At 41.6% G+C, this 20,977-nt stretch overlaps 1 protein-coding gene across 2 annotated transcripts in view; it reads right to left on the reverse strand.

Moving 5' to 3' along the window:
* Window positions 1–6,215: 6,215 nt before the first annotated feature.
* Window positions 6,216–20,977, reverse strand: part of NXPH1 (neurexophilin 1) — a 504,679-nt gene continuing 489,917 nt past the window's right edge. For both annotated transcript variants that reach the window (XM_082257306.1, XM_082257305.1), the window contains one exon: window positions 6,216–8,545. In XM_082257306.1, coding sequence (XP_082113432.1) covers window positions 7,784–8,545 — 762 coding nt within the window. In that variant the 3' untranslated portion in view covers window positions 6,216–7,783. The remainder of the gene's footprint in view (window positions 8,546–20,977) is intronic.

Here is a 20,977-nt window from a genome sequence, read left to right on the forward strand (position 1 = left end):
GAACCCCTTCCCTGCCAGTGTCATTTTTACAGTAACAGTGCATGTATATAGCACTGATTACTGCAGTAATGTCACTGGTACCCCCAAAAGTGTCAAAACTGTCAGTCAAGGGTCCGATCTTTCCGCCGCAATGTCGCAGTCCCACAAAAAAAATCGCAGATCGCCGCCATTAGGCGTTAAAAAAAAACACCAAAAATGACAGAAATCTTTCCCTTAGTTAGTAAACACAATAACTTTTGCGCAAACCAATCAAAATACGCTTATTGTGATTTTTTTTACCAAACATGGGTAGCAGAAAACAAATTGGCCAAAAATTTAAAAATAATTTGATTTTTACATTTTTTTGGGGGGGGATTTCATATAAAAAAATGTTAAAAATATTGTTATTTTTTCAAAATAAACGCTATTTTTTTGTTTATAGCGCAAAAAGTAAAAATTGCACAGGTGATCAAATGCCACCAAAAGAAAGCTCTGTTTGTGGGAAAAAAAGGACGTAAATTTTGTTTGGGTACAGTGTCGCACGACCGCGCAATTGTCAGTTAAAGTCACACACTGCCGAATCGCAAAAAGTGGCCCAGACGTAAGACAGCAAAATCCTCCGGTGGTAAAGTGGTTAATGTTGTAAAATGTAAGGTAATGCATTTGGGTGCTAAAAATACAAACGCAAGTTACTCACTAGGGGGAGAGCCTTTGGGGGAATCTAAGATGGAAAAGGACCTGGGGGTCCTAGTAGATAGCAAGCTCAGCAATGGCATGCAATGTCAAGCTGCTGCAAGCAAAGCCAACAGAATACTGGCATGTATTAAAAGGGGATTTACTCCAGAGATAAAACGATTATTCTCCCACTCTACAAGACTCTGGTCCGGCCGCATCTCGAGCATGATGTCAAGTTCTGGACACCGGTCCTCAGGAACGATGTGCTTTAACTGGAGAGAGTCCAGAGAAGGGCAACAAAGCTAATAAAGGGACTGGAGGATCTCAGCTATGAGGAAAGACTACAAGCATGGAACTTACACTCTGGAGAAGAGATGCTCGAGAAGGGATATGATATCAATGCACAAGTACCGTACTGGTGACCCTAGCATGGGGAACAAGCTATTCAGCAAAAAGTGAATATAAAAGGATTTTTAACATGTATGATGTTCCAATTGGAGAGCTGCGGTTGTTGTCATATTCCGATTTTATATTGGTTTTAATTGGATATTTATTTTTTTGCCTGACTGTCTATGGTAGGCAGTAAATTATTCGGGCATTTCCAATTATATTGTTATAATTTATTTAGCCACCGATGGTGAGCTGCAGCGGAGCTTCAGGGGTTAATCCGTGTTGTATATTTCCTCTGAGCACCGCTGTTCTGCTCTGCTATTGTTTATTTTACTTCAGTTCCGATGTCTACAGGAAGCTGGGCTGGTCCTTGGTTGAAGGGGGCAGAGGGGCTTCCATCCCCCTTCACTTCCTGCTTTGTAATGACCGGCATCTGGTTGCTATGAGACGCCTTTATAATGAGCGGGTGCGGTCTCCCTCCTTACCCCTGCTGAGCAAGTCACGCCTATTGACGTAATGCATACGGGGGAAGGAGTCTGACGTCACCCGCGGCACTCCGAGATCCTGGAACACATGTCTGCACTTTCGCTTTCATCTGGCACTGTGACAGTGCCTTGCTTGTGAGTTTAATGCTTTATTTTACTTTAATAAATGTCCTTTAATAAGCGGAGAGCATTAGATCGTTTTATTTATCTTTTCCGGATTGCCATATATGAGTTTCTGAGAACCTGTTGGGTCCTGGATATATAGATCTTCTGGCTGTCTCCATATTGATGCTTACTGATACAAAGTGTTGTGACCCCTAGTGGTCGAATACAGGAGGTGAGAGGCTGTATTATCTGTGGTGGAGGAGTCCCGTTTGCAGCAGTGTTTTACCTATTCCTGCTTTTCACTTTGGAAATCAGCTTTTAAGGACTTTATTATCTATGATCCATATGCTTTTAATTTTAATTGTGCATTTTATAAATTTTAATTTGAATGATTTTATGCACTATTTATATTTATAGCGCTGCACTTTATTTTCTTTTACTGCATATTATAGGTTTTGGTAGGTTTGACCTATCCTGGTGTACAGCTGCTTACCCATCCATTTGATTTTAAGCGCTAAATTTTTATCTTTATTGAATATAAAAGGACTCGCGGCCATTCGATAGAGTTAGAAGAAAAGCGGTTTAATCTTAAATTGAGTAAATGGGTTCTATACCATCAGAGTGGAAAGGATGTTGAATTCTCTTCCACAAGCAGTGGTGTCAGTGGGGATCATCTATAGTTTCAAAAAACTATTAGATGGGCACCCTAATGACCACAACGTACAGGGGTATACGATGTACTATTGACATAAACACTTACACACACACTCATCATAGATTGAACTGGGTGGACTGGTGTGTTTTTTGAACCTCACTAACCATGTAAGTAATTAAAGTGGTTGTAAAAGCTCCATAAAGGTAAAAAATCTTCAGTGTGCAGCTCCACCCTAATGCCCCCCTAATACTTTCCCACGCCCAATCTTGATTCAGTGATGTGCACGAGAGTCGAGGTTCTCTCCTAGGTCTCTCCATCCTCATTGGCTAAGATGCAGTAGCAGGAGCCATTGACTCCCACTGCTGTCAATTGCAGCCAGTGAGGCAGGAGTGGGGGCAGGGCTGAACCACACTCTCTGGACATCTGTGTCTGATCAGTCAATTATCTGTTTATTATATAATGAAACCTATGACTCCCCCCTAATCAGCTCCGATGAAACCGACGTAGGGTCGGTGAAACGCGTCAGAAGGCTTCACCAGTAGGACTGCACTACCCGGACCCCCCTCCTTGGAGTATGCATGCGACCCCTTAAGCACTGGCTCAGTTACGGCTCCCTTGATTCCGCCGCTCGCCACTACCGGATGTGACGTAGGGCCGGACATCTCGGACCCGCTCGTCACTACACGGAAACGAGGCTGGAGCGAGCATTGATGGGACAACGCTGATAGCAGTCCGCACGAGCCGCCGGGGTTCCGCTATCCTTGAGATGGAGGTATGAACTTTCTCTAATTCGGTCCACTTACCGTATGGTGCACATCCCCTTCCACAAGTGGCACGGAGGACCTAACCGCTTTCTTTCCTCAACATCACTGGGGCATTACATGCAATCACGGAGCGGATAGCCTTTAACTCCTGTAATAGTGCCTATAACAGTCTATAGGAGGAAACTGCACCTACCTTCTTGGCCGGTTCACATTTTCAGAGACAGTAATTTTTGGTGCCCATATCACCCACTCCGGAGAATATTTTTACAGCAATAATTACTGCACTATCCCAACACCTTAAACCAGGATTGGAATTGCTTCAGTGGATTTTGCTTTTTACTTTGGTATTTTCCTACAGGTTTTTTCTCTGTGGCATTTATATGCCCTCCAATACACATTTTTTCATGCAGGCAGATCTGTGATTATATCCAAGAACTTTGAAGGCATTGCTTATCTCCATTTATGGGTTGGGCCCTTCATCCCTGATCAGTGTTTGAACCACCTTGCTCAATTTTTACATTGTGATATCGGTTGATGCAGTCCACTGTATGTACATGTTTTTAATGTTTTAATTATGTATTGTCTCCATATATGTTTGCAATTCATTCATCAGGCATAAGTGCCTAAATAAACGATTTGTATTAATTTTTTTCACCATTACTCAGTTATCATTGTGTATCTCTGGTGCCTATATCTGATCACCCTTAGTGTGAAGAGTGGGGGGAAACAAGTCTTGTTCTTACCACATTCACATATTTTTGTTTAAGTATGACAAGTTTGGTATTCAAAAAAAAATCCCTTTACAAATGCTTTAACTGTATTACGCCTATGATTGTATAGAAAGTGTGTGTATTCTGCCACTCATATTGTTTCATTTTTCCAGATCATGCCCCATAGAGATTATTTCAGCCCTGAGGTGAGAGGCCATTGCATGAGGTGGTGGGCTATTAGTTCACTGAAGAGCACCCTTATGGACAGTCATTAATACAATATTTTATTTCTCACTTATGGGCAAATGCATGGACTTTTTACATATGAGCGCTGCACTATTTCTATTGTGTGCCCATAGAGATTATGGCTACTTTTTCAGGTGTTTCTTTCATGCTACAAGGATTAAACAAAACACTACTTTAAAATATCATAATTTTTACAAGTAGTATTTGGCATTTATGCTGTATCTCAAAAACTAGAGCTAATAGGGAAAAATTGCCATTTTTGGAATCAGCAGGTCAAAAACACCCAGGAACAGGTCTAACATTCGAGGCACCAAAATGTGTGTTGGCCTGTGTAATCATTGTGATGTAACCAAGTCAGTAAAAAAGTGATAAGACAAAATATGATTTCAATTTCCCATAGCTTTGAACTGTTACAACCTCTACTGGGATCATCTTTGTCCCCATTCAACAGATTTGTCTTCACATCCTGTACTGTAGACAAAGAGGTATTCCCCCTCTTAGACAGTTGTCCTGATTGGAAGGGTTCCTTTTTTATTCCTGCTCTGGTGAAAATTCAAAACTTTTAATGTTCCCTCCTTTCATTCCAGGTGACAATGGTCAACAGGACAAATAGAGAGACTGTGTCAAAGACTGGGGTTCTTATCCTTCCCTACACAATACAAAAGTCAAAGGTTTAGGTAACACTTCAACATGAAATATTTCATATTCATTTGACTAAAAAGGAAAAAAAAACAAGAAAAATAAATGAGTCCTGAATAGGGTTGAGCGAACACGGACTGTATTATTCGGGTCCGTACCGGATAATTGGATTTTTGTTACCCGGACACGGACCCGAATGCGTTACTGTATATTCGGGTTTAAAATCCGTGTTCGGTAATTTTATTTCCTGTTTTGTATGTAATGGCGCGGTTTTAATGGCGCGGTTTCAACAGCCAATCAACAAGCGTTTAACTGGTATGCCATAGAAGCCATCACAGCCATGCCTACTAATGGCATGGCTGTGATTGGCCAGCTGAAGCATGTGACCCAGGTCTTATAAGCTAGAGACACAGCGCGGTGTGTGTCAGTCTGTTCTAGTGTAGGGAGAGAGCACACACAACGGTGCTGGCTGCTGCTGATTAGGGACAGAGACAGGGAAAAAAAACATTGTGGCTGAAAAGAATGTAGGGACAGGTCGGAGTGTAGGCAGGGAAAGATAGAAAAACATTTTAGGGACAGGCTGGAGAGAGTAGGCAGGGAGAGATTAGGAGACACAGGACAGAACAATCGTCCGTTAGCGATCTACATCAATTTTGCTGTGTGGGGGGTGGTGCAGTGAACGATCTTCGTGTCTGCAACTTTTACAATGACAGTCTCTTACAAACTGCTGTTCTAATGTGCATGTTGTGTGGGCGCAGTGCATCTCATTTTTGCCCTGCAACCTTGGGGGGGGGGGGGGGGGGTAGGAGAGAAAAAAAAAAATTTGGATGCAACTTTGGGGGGGGGGGGGGGGGGTGATAAAAAAAATGGTTGGCTGCAACTTTTGGTGGGGGGGGGGGGGGGAAGGATAAAAAAAAATTGTGGATGCAACTTTGTTTGCAGAGCACTTGTCATGCTCTTAACTACATTTTGCTGCCATTTGCAGCACTCTATCCCTTTCCATTGCTTTTTTAAAGCCATTTTAGTGCCTGAAAGTTAGGGTCCCCATTGCCTTCAATGGGGTTCGGTGTCCGGGTCAAGTTCGGAAAAAGTCCGGGTCACGTACCCAGACTTTTTTTTCAAGTTCGGCCGGACCCACCGAACACGGACATCCAGGTGTCCGCTCAACTCTAGTCCTGAATATAAATCCAGGTTCACTTTAGGGAATTATCATTTAACATTATTAAAGGGAGCCTATCAATTACAGGAGAGTAGAACTGGTCTATAAGACTCCTTCACCAGCTCATGTCCATTTGGCAGTTGAGTGGATTGCTCCTTCTGGCTGAAATGCACAATCGTACCCAACTGTCATGTTAATGATGGTAATCCTTAGCACTTCCTCATGAAGGAATTTATGTTTTGCTCACACAGCCCCTTTAAAATTCCTTATGTCTGCTCCAGAATCTTGCTGGCTTTTTTCCTTTCTCATATCTTGACCAATGACTAAACAACCACGTAAAAATATTTAAACTCAACTTTATGTAATTTTTATTTTATATACAATTTTTTTTTCCAGAAATAAAATATCTAAATGCATACAGACTTCAATGTGGTATATGTTCAGCTTTTCAACAATACTTTAGCGGGATAAATGCTTTGTACATAATTATGTCCTTTGTTTTGTATTCATGAAGTTTACAGCTAAGTCAATTAACATGAACTCTTCATAGTCCTTTGATTGTATTGAACCAATAACAAGCAGAAACATTTACTAGTTATATTAATAAGCTGCTCAAGTAACACTGGTTAAACTATATACAATACAAACCATTCATACAAATGTAGACTAGGATATTGAAGTGTACAATAAATTTTCATAAAGATTTCCACCATCTGCAATTTACATGGTGTCCGCGAGAAGGCTTTTGCTTTTTTAAACAGAATGTCAGTCCTCTAAAGACTGATTTTTCAGGTCTAGTAGTAGGTGTGATATGTTCAGTGCTTTGCCTTTTTATCATGAGAGCTTCCATTGCGATGTTACGTAGGTTTCTAGGTCCAACCCTCTGAACCAACATGCTCTGTTCCACATTTTTTTCCACACATTTTCTTGGAGATATCAATAAGAGTTCTCATGAAAAAAAAGAAGCCAGGGGACAAAGTTTGCAACCAAAACAGAAATATCTGTTTTGAATGAACCTAACCTTTATTTAACCTATCTTTGGAAATTCAAGGGTTCTGTGGGGGTTGGCCATACAACGATATACTTCTTTTAGATCCAGCTAAGCTGTCTCTAGAAATGAATGAAAGCTATTGCGTAACACATCTGCATGGTACAATAGCCAAAACTCTCTTCTCAACAGGTCAACACAGTCATTCACAGACTGGTAAAGAAGAGATTATTGACTATTAAACCATGGAGACCGTAGTCTTGACCTAAGTCTTGCTTCCATGATCAAAATAGCTAAACTGGAGTCTACAGCTGGCTGGAGCATTCCTTTAAGTGTCTCATGTCTACATATTCCAGCATGTAAATTTTGAACAGCTCTCCATCTTTATCTGGTGCAGGCTCAAATACCCATCATTCACTATCATTAATGTGCCTTTGTGAGTTGCATTTGTTGGGTTCTTGATAAAAACCTTTGTAAGCTTTCCACGATTATCACACACTTTAGCTGTTTTTTTCTCAGTACACTTTCCTAAGATATTTTATTTTCCGCTTAGTTATCTCCAGAGATAGGTATAAGCCATGTATACTGGAGCATAGCACAACAGAGTAACATCTCCATACTATGATGTATTAAGAAAGCTTTAGGCATGGCTAATCCTTTTGGTTCCTTGAAGATTTGTCACTGAATGTTATGGGTTGGACAATGAAATCTCTCTTAACAAGGATCTTGAGAAGCGACCACTTACAATATGTATTTTGCTTTATATCCACAGTGGGTTACATCTAGTAAATGAAATATGGAGGGATTTGGGGATAGTAAATTGCATCTGATAAATTTTCCAATATAAAAGTATTTATTTTTTTTTTAATGTAGAGTTAAATCATTTGTAGACACATTCCAGGCAATTGATGGGACTTTTCTTGGGTTAAGGATCCAGCCCGGTACTTTTATTAATTCCTTAGAGGTAAGTCTTGCATACATATTATTGTCAACCAGAAGGGAAATAGGGCGTATCGCTGTGGTAGTTATAATCAGGACACACCTTTTGTACTAGTTTATAATCTGTACTATAAAATGAAATATAAATACAGATCACTTTGAAGGGTTTGGAGCATAACCAAGACACGTGGCTTTGGGTCTGTTCCTGATAGCAAGTTTTTGAAGGATCATAGTTGCAAAGAGTGTTCTTGGTGGCCTTGTCAACCTTCTCATACTCAATGCGACAATTGAAGGATTTAGAATCTTTAGCGTCGATCACCGATTGCTGGGCCAGGTCAAATTCCACTATTTTGGTTGGTGGGACCAAGCTGACAGATACATTCCCCTGACCAGTTGAATTGTGTCGAAAGTAAACGCTGAAGGTTCCGTTGCCATGATCTACAATTTTCCCTGTTATCAACAAATTTAGCTTTACTGTTTTGATGTTGGAATGGAAATCTCCCCAGCCGAACATTTTCTTGAATTTGCCCGTCTTCACAATTGGCCTTCTTTTGGACCTGGAGCGAGGTCCTTGCAGGTCTGTTGAATTCCTCAGCCATTCCCACAGCTCTTGTTCTGTGTATGGTTCTGGAGTGTCATATCTCATATCCAAGGAGGTTTGGTTATCTTTGCCATGAAAAGTCTGTGAAAGGAGTCGACTTATAGACAAGTCCTTGCTACTTTCTGTCCATATATGTTTAAGTGTGGATATTGATCCTCCTGGTTTTAAACTTCCAATTTTTCCAACACCTGATATATTAGCACACAACACCTGCAGAGAGAAGAGGTACCAAGTATGAAAAGGGATGTTCAAAGTAATATTAAACATAACAATGAGATTAAATATTCAACATATAGCTACAATTAGCCAAAGTGGTAATTTATTAACATTTAGAGATTAGCAGATCAATTAACCCACACTTTTTTATTTAGCAAGGACTACCCAGAATTGGGTATTCTATTCTACCAGATGAACCTACCACCACTTTTTTAATCCTGGTATGCGAGTTATCAATAGATTACTTTGTACAGGTTCACTACAGAACCTTTGGCTCTTTGGGTTTCCCAGTTTCATTTTGTTTATCTCTTTAAAAATGTACAGAAAAATACCAGTTAGTCTGCTATAAAATCCAGTGTGCTCCTAATGTACACTTTGAGCTGACAAAAAAGTGCTGCTCCTGTATTGAAATCTCAACAAGCAATATCAGCTACCTCCTGCACTGCAGAACTCTGACTATACCCACAACTCTATGTCCCACTTTATACACATGCATTTCCTTCTTCACAAAACAGGTCAGTCAAACACAGGAAGCTGTTAGAAATTATAGGGCCCCATATAGCCTACCTGATAGGGCCCTCCCCCCTCCTCCATTTTTTTTTTTTTTTAATTTTTTTTAACAGCCTTTAGTAAAATATCAGGGGTGTAAGAAGACAGCCTCAGCTGCACTGGACAGTGAATGAATGGGAAGCGCTCTGAGGCTTACAGTGCATTCACAAACTTAAATATAGAAAACACAGTTTACTATGCTTCAGTGATGAATGGACACAGTGAGTGATCAGTGCCAATTGATCACTCTGTTCGTTCAGTAAAGGAAGGGGCTGGTAAACAGGACATATTTAAGGCACACTCCCCGCTATCCATCCTGAACATCCCCCTGTGTGCCCTCAGCAGCTTCCGGTAGGAGAGGAGAAAAGCTAGCAATTCTGCAGGGGATGGGGGCACATGGGGTGGCCCAGACAGCAGGAGGGTGGAGACGCAGACACCAATCCCCCTGCAGTGCAGCCAGGAGAAAGAATAAGGAGGAGAAACTGACAGAGCTGCAGTGGGAGATACAAGAGTTGGCAATGAGGCAATACAGCCATCGCTCCTGCTCAGCAGGTCCCTGGGCCCTTCTTTTGAACTGATGGGGTCCGGGCCCAGTACAGGAAGCCTGGCTGTATTGCCTTATCAGTGGCCCTGATAGCTATACTTAAATTAATTCCCACTTCCATTGTAAGCCTATTCTATCTACCCTGTAAGGGAAAGATCTTTATACTTACCTATTCGGAGGGTGCTCCAGATCAGTCACATGATCAGGTCCTAGCATTGGCTTCAGTGAAGAGGAGAGATTGAGGACAATGGCTGCAGAATATGGGCAATGACATCACCCATAGGCTTACTATGGGGCAACTGCTGCACATGAAACATGCACTGGGACCTGATCATGTGACCAGACCGGAGGGCCCTCAGAATAGGTAAGTATACCCATCTTTTCTAAATAGATTTAGAATGAGGGTGGTAGTAGATTTAAGTATAGTTAGTGTTTAAATAAACTTCCACTTAAAATTCCAAGAACCTCCCCACACACAGTGAATAGAAAAGGGACTCCCGAGAGATGTAGTTCTGGGGGGGAAATCTTCATCGGTAGGAACTGAGCTCCCAGGACCTCTAAGAAATTTACAAGCCTAGTAAAGATGTAACAGGGACAAATAAAAACTGTTTCTTGCTACAGGAACAATGTAAAAGTAAAAACAAAAATACAGAGGCATGACCCAGAAAGGGGATGGAGTTTTAGTGTAATGCCTGGGTGTACAATGTAAAAATGTATTCACTTCTATTTATGCCCTTAATCAGGAAACAAAGAGTGTTGTGGCATAAGCAAAGTTATTAACCACTTCCGCACTGCTCACTAGAGCTCTACTGCGGTAAAGTGGCTCGATAACGTCTGGCGACGTAGACCTACGTCACCAGACATTCCCCTTTCTCGGTGGCGTGCTCGTGCCGGAGGTTCGCTCCCACTGTATTCAGTCACAGCGGGAGTGGGGCCATGGGGAGGAGCAGCGGCGATCGCCGCTGCTCTTCCCCGATCGCCTGGGAATCGAGTGTGGAGATCAGCCCGCTTGTGTAAACAAAGCGGGCGGATCTCCTAAGTGACAGGCAGGGTCAGATTGCAGGGTTCAGCGATCTGTCCCTGTGTCACTCAGTCACCTCCCCCCACACACGTTATTAAGCACCAGGCATACATTAACCCCTCCCTCTCCAATAAAATTAACCCCTTCCCTGCCAGTGTCATTTTTACAGTAACAGTGCATATTTATAGCTCTGATTACTGTAGTAATGTCACTGGTACCCCCAATAGTGTCAAAAATATCAGTCAAGGGTCCGATCTGTCCGCCGCAATGTCGCAGTCCCACAAAAAAAATCGCAGATCGCCGCCATTACTCGTTAAAAAAAAAAACACCAAAAACGGCAGAAATCTTTCCCTTAGTTAGTAAACGCAATAACTTTTGCGCAAACCAATCAAAATAAGCTTATTGCGATTTTTTTTTACCAAAAATATGTAGCAGAAAACAAATTGGCCTAAAATGATAAAAAATTTAGATTTTTACATTATTTTTTTTGGGGGGGGGGGGGATTTCATATAAAAAAATGTGAAAAATATTGTTATTTTTTCAAAATTGTCGCTCTTTTTTTGTTCATAGTGCAAAAAGTAAAAATTGCACAGGTGATCAAATACCACCAAAAGAAAGCTCTATTTGTGGGAAAAAAAAAGGAGTTAAATTTTGTTTGGGTACGGCGTTGCATGGCCGTGCAATTGGCAGTTAAAGTCGCACAGTGCCGAATCGCAAAAAGTGGCCTGGACGTAAGACAGCAAAATCCTCCGGTGGTAAAGTGGTTAATCAACATGATCTATTCTGCACTGAGAGTTACAGAGAGTAAACTATTGCTAACTTTTCTGAAAAGTGCTAGCTGTCATACTAAGCGTCTGGCTTCAATTATTTCTTTGATTCACTGTTCTTCTTCTTATTATTATTATTATTATTATTTTTATTATTATTATGTGATTCACTGAGTCATGGATCTGAGAAAAACATGCAGACCAGGAAAGCCAAGGTTAAGCCTTGGTTTCCGATCTGCAACAGCAATTTTGAAAGTACCAAAGTCTAAGGAGCTAGTCAGGCAAGAAGCATTTTTTGGAAGGAGGCCAGCAATTTATGATAATCCTTCTCTTCCTAAGCATTCCCATTAGCAGTGCTTTTTTTCAGCTGGAACTTGGTGGAACTCAGTTCCACCACCTCTGACTCAGGCCCTCTGGTTCCCGTTCCCATACAAAATACTTAGCACCACAAAATTATACAGTAAAACCTTGGTTTGAGAGTAACTTGGTTTAAGAGCGCTTTGCAAGACAAGCAAAATTTCCAAATAAATTTTGACTTGGTTTACAAGCGATGTCTTGATATACAAGTAGCCTCAAGTCACAGCTGAGTAGAAAAGAGAAGAGAGGCGCCTCTAAGTGTAGCAATATGGTTAAATTTAATGAAGGTACAAACTTTAGCAACTCAGATGGTTGATGATTGGAACAGGCACATCTAAGTATGCTAAAGCTGTCCACATAGACCCTCCTCCACACCACCATCTACGTCATCCCTTCCATGCTGCCCCTCGCTTTCAGATCGCTTTACTGCAGGGTGGTCTTCCCGGTCAGAATTACAGACTGGCAGCCGGCGGTGCAGAAGATAGTCTATGTGGACAGCTTTACACCGGATGCCTGCATACTAAGATGTGCCTGTTTTATTCATCAACCATGTGAGTTGCTAAATGTTGTACCTTCATTAAATGGAACCATATTGCTACACTTAGAGGCGCCTCTCTTCTCTTTCATACTCTGTAGCTCCTGCTGGATTTTGCTTCTAATCCCCTTGTGGAAGCGGCTATTTGTGGATGGACATTTTATGGTTATATAACCTCTCGCAATGCTATAATCTTTTTATATGGACTATAAACTGAAGGACTTATAAATAAATGGTTGTGGAACGAATCATCTGAGTTTCCATGATTTCTTATGGGGAAATTTGCTTTGATATAAGAGTGCTTTGGATTACAAGCCTGTTTCCGGAACGAATTATGCTCGCAATCCAAGGTTTTACTGTACTTGATTCTGTAATCTCTAAAAGGGGTGGTACTGGGAGGTGGGTGAGGGGTGGACCCATGGAATGGTGCTCTTAGGTGGGTAGGGGCGGAGTCAAGGGGTGACTCAGAAGAGAGGAGTTCCTGCACCTATTCTCTGAGAAAAGAAGTCCTGCCCATTAGCATTGTGAACAGGTTTTGTAAAAGATATTCTATCCAAAACCCCAACAACATTTTCTAATACATAACAGAATGGAAAATGTACTTGTCATCGTCATATCGTCATTAAGGTCTAAACACTTAAATGCAAAAGGTAATGCACAGTTATTTTTGCACACATATAAAACTCTAAATGTTTGCCAAATATACAGTATTTCTAGCCAAAACTTTTTCTGTTAAAGCAAAGCCTTAACCATAAGAACTTGATAAAAACGAATATTCTATTGAAAGAAACACACATTCCACATTAAAGTGTTAAACCCAGGAGCCTGCAGTCACTATATCTGGTCTCCCACAGTACACAGAACATGGGAATGCAATTAACTGCTAAATACCTTTTCTCATCAGCAGTAAATAGCAGTCTTGTGACTTCTATCAGTGTCTGGTTAAAACTTGTAGGAGGAGTTTTCATTCTCCCAAAATTGTCCTTTTAGGATGCATGACCCCTGATCTTCTGTCTGGGCAGTGCTGATTGGCCCTGTGCTGATAACATGCACTCTCCCAAGGAAAAAAAAAAAAACTCTCTAGCAATACACACCAAACTGAGCATGTGCACCTAGCCTCTGTACTATCAGGATATATATTGGGGACTGTAGAAAAAGGGGAGGATCAGAGAAGACAGGATCAAACATCTTTTTTACACAATGCAGAGGATTAATCCCTTAGGTTCCACAGTGAGTATAACAAGCATGCCTTACTGCATATACACACTGATTTTACTGTTGTGGGTCTAGTAACACTTTAATAATTATGCTACCTAAATGAGTGTGTGCTGTGAATTGCCTCCAGCATTGTTACTGTTTCTTCTTGCCAGAGGCTGCCATTTTGGTGAAGCCCAGAGCCCCCGAGCAGCAGTAAATCTTTAGGCAGTCAGCACGTCGGCCTCCAGTGGCTCTGATTTTTGGCACAATGCCAAACATGGAGAGCAACTGAGCATGTGCAGAACAGGGTGTAACTGTATTACTGGATTTTAAAAAGTATAGGCACTTAGTTGTGATGTTTTTCAAAGCTTTACCTGCAAAAGGGGCCAACCTGAAGTGATCTAGCAGGACTTTATTTTCTGATAAAAGTTCCACTTTAAATGGTTAAAATTTCTGTAATGTTTTTTTTCCCTCTGTCTGTTTCTATCTAGAGTGGTTTCTCTTTTCTTCCAGTCCTGGAGAAACAACAGGGAGTTAAAGGAAATCTCTCCAAAGTGATTAGGTGTCCCTTCGCTTTTGTTCTGGTGACAACTGCAAACTTTTGCATTTACAGTGACATTCTGTCCCAGTATGACAGTAGTTACCAAGACAGGTAGAGATTAAGAAGCACCGCAGCAGGGATAGCAATAAAACCTCAAAAAAGGCATATCTAAGAGGCATTGGGACTTCAATGCTTATGCGTTTGAAAGAATGAAGAGAATAAAGTCAAATAATATCAATGGCTCAGGTAAGAAAAAAAAAAAGGCTGCTCACATAAAGCAAGGCTTTGCTTCAATAGATACCCGGAAAGTGACCCGATACATACAAATACAACAGGAGCACCAAACCAAATGGTGAAGGAGTCCACATTGCTTTAATGGTGAAAGCAGGGATTTTTTTCAGGCACTCCTTACCACCACCTCTAAAACTGCCCTGTCCACTCCAGCTTTATACCGGTACACACAGAAGCCGGTAGAGGATGTTTTCTGCAGAGATGTATAGTAACTAAGTAGAACTATTTCACTACTGTACTTAAGTACCGAAAGGCGGTATCTGTACTTTCCTAGAGTAGAATTTTTTTCTCCTACTTCCACTTTTACTTCACTACATTTTTTCAATGATTTCAATACTTCTACTCCGATATTTTTTTTTTGTGCTGCATAGTTACTCGTTACTATTATAAAAAATTACCACTGCCAGAACAGTAGATGGCAGGTTTCATGAAGCTCAAAACATGTGTATTATCAGCGCATACGAAAATAAAAGCTACTGTATGTATAAATAAAAGCTGCATTTGAAATAATAAAAAACAATATGATGTTCAAACTTTTGACTTCTTTCTTTAATAACTACATAACACAGTACTTGTACTTTTACTTTCAGTACTTGAATAGCAATTTTTTTTTTCAAAACTACTCGTACTTTTACTTTCAGTACTTGAGTAGCAAAATTTAAAAAAAAAACTACTTGCAATACTTAAGTACAAAAAATGTTGAATACTTTAGTACTTCTACTCAAGTCACTTTTTGATCGAGCACTTCCACTTCTACTCAAGTCACTTTTTGATCGAGCACTTGTACTTTTACTCAAGTATGGGTTTCAAGTACTTTATACAACTCTGGTTTTCTGGTCTGCTCACTTCCTCTGTTGGCCTCTGTGTTTACCAGATAGAGTGCGCCTCTTCAAAAAGCTCAGGCAAGCTGAGCCACAATAGCCTCGCTGCTTCTCCTGTAGCCCTCACCGATGACTTCCCCTAGGCACTCTCAGGTAAGTAGGCATGGGCAAGAAGTGGGAGAGCTCTGTACTGTGGAGGGGAATCTTTGTAGTCTGTTTGTGGGGGGTTGGGGGGGGGATCTGCACAGTAGGGGGCTCTGTACTTTTTTAGAGGCTCTTCACTTTGGTGGGGGAGCTCTGTACTGTGGTGGAACCTGTACCATGTGTTGGGGGTTCTGCACTGGGGGGGGGTTCTGTACTGTGGAAGGAGAGATCTGTACTGTTGGTCAGATGAGCTATGTACTGTGTGTGTGTGTGTGGGGGGGGGGGTCTATAATGTGTCAGAGGAGCTCTGTTTTGTTCTTTCTACTAATATACTGAGGCCAACAGAACTAAGCATTGTAGCTATACACTAAAGCAGTGGTTCTCAACTCCGGTCCTCAAGACCCGCTAACAGGCCAGATTTTAAGTATTACCTTGGGTAGATGCAGACTAGAGTACTGCAATCACTGAGCAGCAAATGATATCACCTGTGATGTATTTCAGTTATCTTGCAATCCTGGCCTGTTAGTGGGTTCTGAGGACCAGAGTTGAGAACCACTGTACTAAAGATAAGCAAAATGGAGCGTTTTCACATTCCCAAAATATCGCCAAAAATCTGAAGGCAAAAATCAAACCTAAATTTCTTCATATTGTGGAAGTGCATTAAAGTCATAGAGAAGGCAAAATTAAATAGGTTACTGATGGTTTTTAACAGTGGGCTGTGTTTTAATTGGCTCTTGAGTGTTCTAAAAACTCCTGTTCATTATCCTAGACCTGTTCTTGTGCTAACAAATGGCCCCTCACTGGCCCCATTATTGTACATTTTTATCACAAAAGGAAATCAGATAGTAAAAAAAGGAACATTTGATCTTTAAAGCGATAGTACACAAGTAACAATTAAAGGCTAAAAAATTATTAAGGTCTCTTTCACACGGTCCGCCTCCGTAGGCGGATCCGTGCTGCTCACCGGGGATCGATCCGCGATTCCCGCTGAGTCGGCGGATGACAGCTCCGTCTCCGCTTGCAGTGCGGAGAGGGAGGTGTCACAGCCCCCGCTGCTCTCTATGGGGAATCGGATGAGAGCGGACTGCCTGTCCGCTCTCATCCGATCCGATCCGATCCCCAGGATGGATGGAAAATAGGGTTTCCATCCACCCGGATTTCACGGACAGGATCGGATGCGGATGGCAGCAGGTGTCAGCGGACATGTCACCGCTGACATCTGCTGCTCCATAGGGCTGAATGGGGCATCCGATCAGATCCGCCTAAAAAACTGACAGGCGGATCTGATAGGACCGCCCGTATGAAAGAGCCCTAAGAAAGGCAAAGAAAACACACAAAAGGAACAGTACATTAAAAAACAAAACTACCCTAAATATACCACTGCAAAAACACACATCCTCTAAATGGCCTGGGAGCCAAATGCGGCCTTTTACTTGGTTTTATCCAGTCTTCGGGGTGCTGTTATAATCACTGACACCAATGAAGGGCACAATTCCTACCAATGACATCAATGGTGGGGCACAGTTCCTCCCAGTACCAGCAAAAATGGGGCCAAATGACACCAATAAAGGGGCACAATTCCTCCCAATGACACCAACAATGGAACCCAATAACACCAATGAAGGGGCACGATTCCTCCCAATGACAACAACAATGGAACCCAATGACACCAATGAAGGGGCACAATCCCAATGACACCAACAATGGAACCCAATGACAGCAATGAAGGAGCACAATTCCTCCCAATGACACTAATGATGGGTTACAATTATATGCAAAGGTTGAGACATTAACCCAAATGTCGTAGTGAATGAACAGAAATTAGAGGGGAAAAGAAACACTAACCCCCAAAGATAGTAGGACTTTATAGGCATCCACTGGTTAATCTCACAGAAAAGGTGCAATCCTTAGTAGTGTAAATACATATGAAATTTATTGATAAAAAGTTACATAAAAACCATCACAATGATGAGCATGCACAAAAGTGCAACAATATGCTCCTATACCAAAAGGACCGATACTTGGTCCGACAAACGGCGGGGTCTATGTCTTAAGACCAGAAAAGATGGTCGACCTCCTATGCCTGGATCAACAAGGGTTCTGATAAACTATATTCTGGTTACAATCCCTCCCCATGACACTATCAATTACTCCCACCGATGCTGGGACATTTTGTTCTCCTGATGGCCACAGTCCAGCCTTCCCTAAAGTCTGAAGGACAGAAAACCGGCCCTTTGTTTAAAAAGTTTGGAGACCCCTGCTATAAATAAATAAAGTATATATATATATATATATATATATATATATATATAGTACAGACCAAAAGTTTGGACACACCTTCTCATTCAAAGAGTTTTCTTTATTTTCATGACTATGAAAATTGTAGAGTCACACTTCAAGAGGTAGTCACCTGAAATGGTTTTCACTTCACAGGTGTGCCCTGTCGGGTTTAATAAGTGTGATTTGATTTCCTGCCTTATAAATGGGGTTGGGACCATCAGTTGTGTTGTGCAGAAGTCAGGTGGATACACAGCTGATAGTCCTACTGAATAGACTGTTAGAATCAGGGCTGTCTTTAACACAGGGCAAAAGGGGCAGCTACCCCGGGTCTAGTCATTGTTGTGGGGCCCAAAGCAGCTTCCCCTTGAGCCCCCAAATAGTTGATAAGTGGATTCAAGAGGGCCCAAGAAAATTTTTGCCCAGGGTCCAATCAAGAATAAAGACGACCCTGGTTAGAATTTGTATTATAGCAAGAAAAAAGCAGCTAAGTACAGGAAAACGAGTGTCAGAAGAGACTTGTTTGGGCTAAAGAACACAAGGAATGGACATTAGACCAGTGGAAATCTGTGCTTTGGTCTGATGAGTCCAAATTTGAGATCTTTGGTTCCAACCACCGTGTCTTTGTGCGACGCAGAAAAGGTGAACGGATGCACTCTACATGCCTGGTTCCCACCGTGAAGCATGGAGGAGGAGGTGTGATGGTGTGGGGGTGCTTTGCTGGTGACACTGTTGGGGATTTATTCAAAATTGAAGGCATACTGAACCAGCATGGCTACCACAGCATCTTGCAGCGACATGCTATTCCATCCGGTTTGCGTTTAGTTGGACCATCATTTATTTTTCAACAGGACAATGACCCCAAACACACCTCCAGGTTGTGTAAGGGCTATTTGACCAAGAAGGAGAGTGATGGGGTGCTGCGCCAGATGACCTGGCCTCCACAGTCACCGGACCTGAACCCAATCGAGAGGGTTTGGGGTGAGCTGGACCGCAGAGTGAAGGCAAAGGGGCCACAAGTGCTGAGCATCTCTGGGAACTCCTTCAAGACTGTTGGAAGACCATTTCAGGTGACTACCTCTTGAAGCTCATCAAGAGAATGCCAAGAGTGTGCAAAGCAGTAATCAAAGCAAAAGGTGACTACTTTGAAGAACCTAGAATATGACATATTTTCAGTTGTTTCACACTTTTTTGTTATGTATATAATTCCACATGTGTTAATTCATAGTTTTGATGCCTTCAGTGTGAATCTACAATTTTCATAGTCATGAAAATATAGAAAACTCTTTGAATGAGAAGGTGTGTCCAAACTTTTGGTCTGTACTATATATATATATATATATATATATATATATATATATTTTTTTTTTTTTTTTTTTTTTCATTTAAATGTCACCTATACGGCTCAAAAAAAAAATTCATATGACAAAAATAAACAGTAAAAAACAGACAGCGGGAAAAGAAAAAGCACACTGCAAAATGCTGGAAGATGGTAAGCTAGAAAGCCATAAGTATCTCAACTTGGAAAATCCCTTTAAATGTCCCGTTTAAAGGGATTGTGCACAGCTGTTCTTCTCGCACAGTGGAAGCATTCTGATACCAGAATTATAACTGTTAGAATTGGGGCTATTCTAGTATAAAAATAGCTATTAGTGCCAGCAAATCATCCTCTGGATCCAACCCATAGAGAATTCTGATATTCTTAAGAAAACTGAATATATTTCTTGTACGAAGCACAAATCAAATAATGGAAGAATCTATTACAGCTTCTGTCAGGCCTACATTTTAGAAAACTGACAGTAAATGTTGAAGGAGCGGCTGAGTCTTCAGAGCATTGGAAACACTTTGATGCCATACGCATAAAAAGAGCTTTCCTTTCCAGGCTCCTACTTGCTGTCTTATCCTTATGAAGGGATTTGCAACCTAATCTCTTATAATGGGACTTAATGCAATACAAATGTACGGAAATTCTGGCAGCTCTGAGGATGGAGATGATGTGCGGTACGAATTAACAATTTGGGCAACTAAAATCAGGGCGTATAAAACAAGTGTAAAATAATGTACGTGCATCAATACACGAGGCTAATGAGAACACGAATTAGGAGAGCCGTTCTTTTGTTTTCTACAGAATATTGAGTGCCAAATGTACTCAACGTCTAATACGCATTTACATAGCTGTCAACTATCCTTGTTCTGTGGGAATGGTGCCATATTTTTTAAAACAAATCTATAGTGTTTTAAAGTTTCTTAGACATGGGAAAAAAATAGAACCATAGCCAGGCTCTGGACATTTTAGATAGCGTACTTTTGCCATCTGTGTCCCATTGGGGAGATTTTCCTTCACTTCCTGTCCAATAGGTAGTGTGTAGTCAGGTGTGGTCCACTTTCTCCACTGCAGGTGGCACCCAGCCACAGTGGCATTGCAGAGGAAGAGAAAGTCAAGAGGGACATGGTTCCTCTATGGTTTTCTGGAGCAGCAATCCAGTTGGATGCTGGCCAGTCATGTGACTCTGGTTGGCCATCGTAGATGTGGCAGTGTCTATTGAGAACACTGGGTTTGATACATAGCGTGTGGGCACTGTAGGGACAGGTCATCTATCAGTCAGGGACAGTATTAGCAGTAGGAAAAGGTTCCTGATAAAGAGGAAAAGCATAGGGATTCATCACTCTCCTAGAAACCTTTCTGTTTTGGCTTGGTCCAGTCATGCCGCATTCTACCCCTCGAGACAGATGCTGTCAGCTAGGCTGAGACCTGCACTGCTACTTTAATCTGTGAGTGTTTCCTGGTTGGGCCTCCTTCCACCAGTCTTGTTGTGAACTGTTGTACTTTGACTTCAACACAAGTTTTTCAAGTGCAACAGTGTGTTTTACTGCTGCTGTACCACGTTGCACCTACCCACAGGTGAAGAAGAATTCCCTCCAAAGTGAGGAAATCCCAGGGTGTTACCTGAACTAGTGTCTCCATTGGAAAATTTCCTCTCTAATATTTTTCTGGTGGTTTTCTAAGGTGACCGGAGCAGAAGTAGGAGTGGGTACCTGTTAAAATCAGGTATCCGCCCCCACTCCCTCCTCCCCAAAAAATCCATTTCACAAACAGCAGCCAGGGAGGACGCTAAAGCATAACTTCCCCTTTTGGGTTGAGCTCCACTTTAATCCTAATGACCTTGACTCTGCAAGCATCAGGGCTGGGGCATGTGTACACCCTATTTGGCTGCAATAGTAGTATTTACCTGGCAGGTCAGGGGTGAAAAAACAGCGGATGAACGCCTGTTTACTGCCATAAGGCCCCCCCTCCACCTCATCGTCTGAAAGAGCACTAAGAGAGGGCATAATAAGGTGACAATTGAAAAATCCTTTGGGGTCCAAAGTCAATATTGTTCAA

Source organism: Pelophylax lessonae, assembly GCF_965119305.1.
Source record: "Pelophylax lessonae genome assembly, chromosome: 5".
Taxonomy (NCBI): Eukaryota; Metazoa; Chordata; class Amphibia; order Anura; family Ranidae; genus Pelophylax; species Pelophylax lessonae.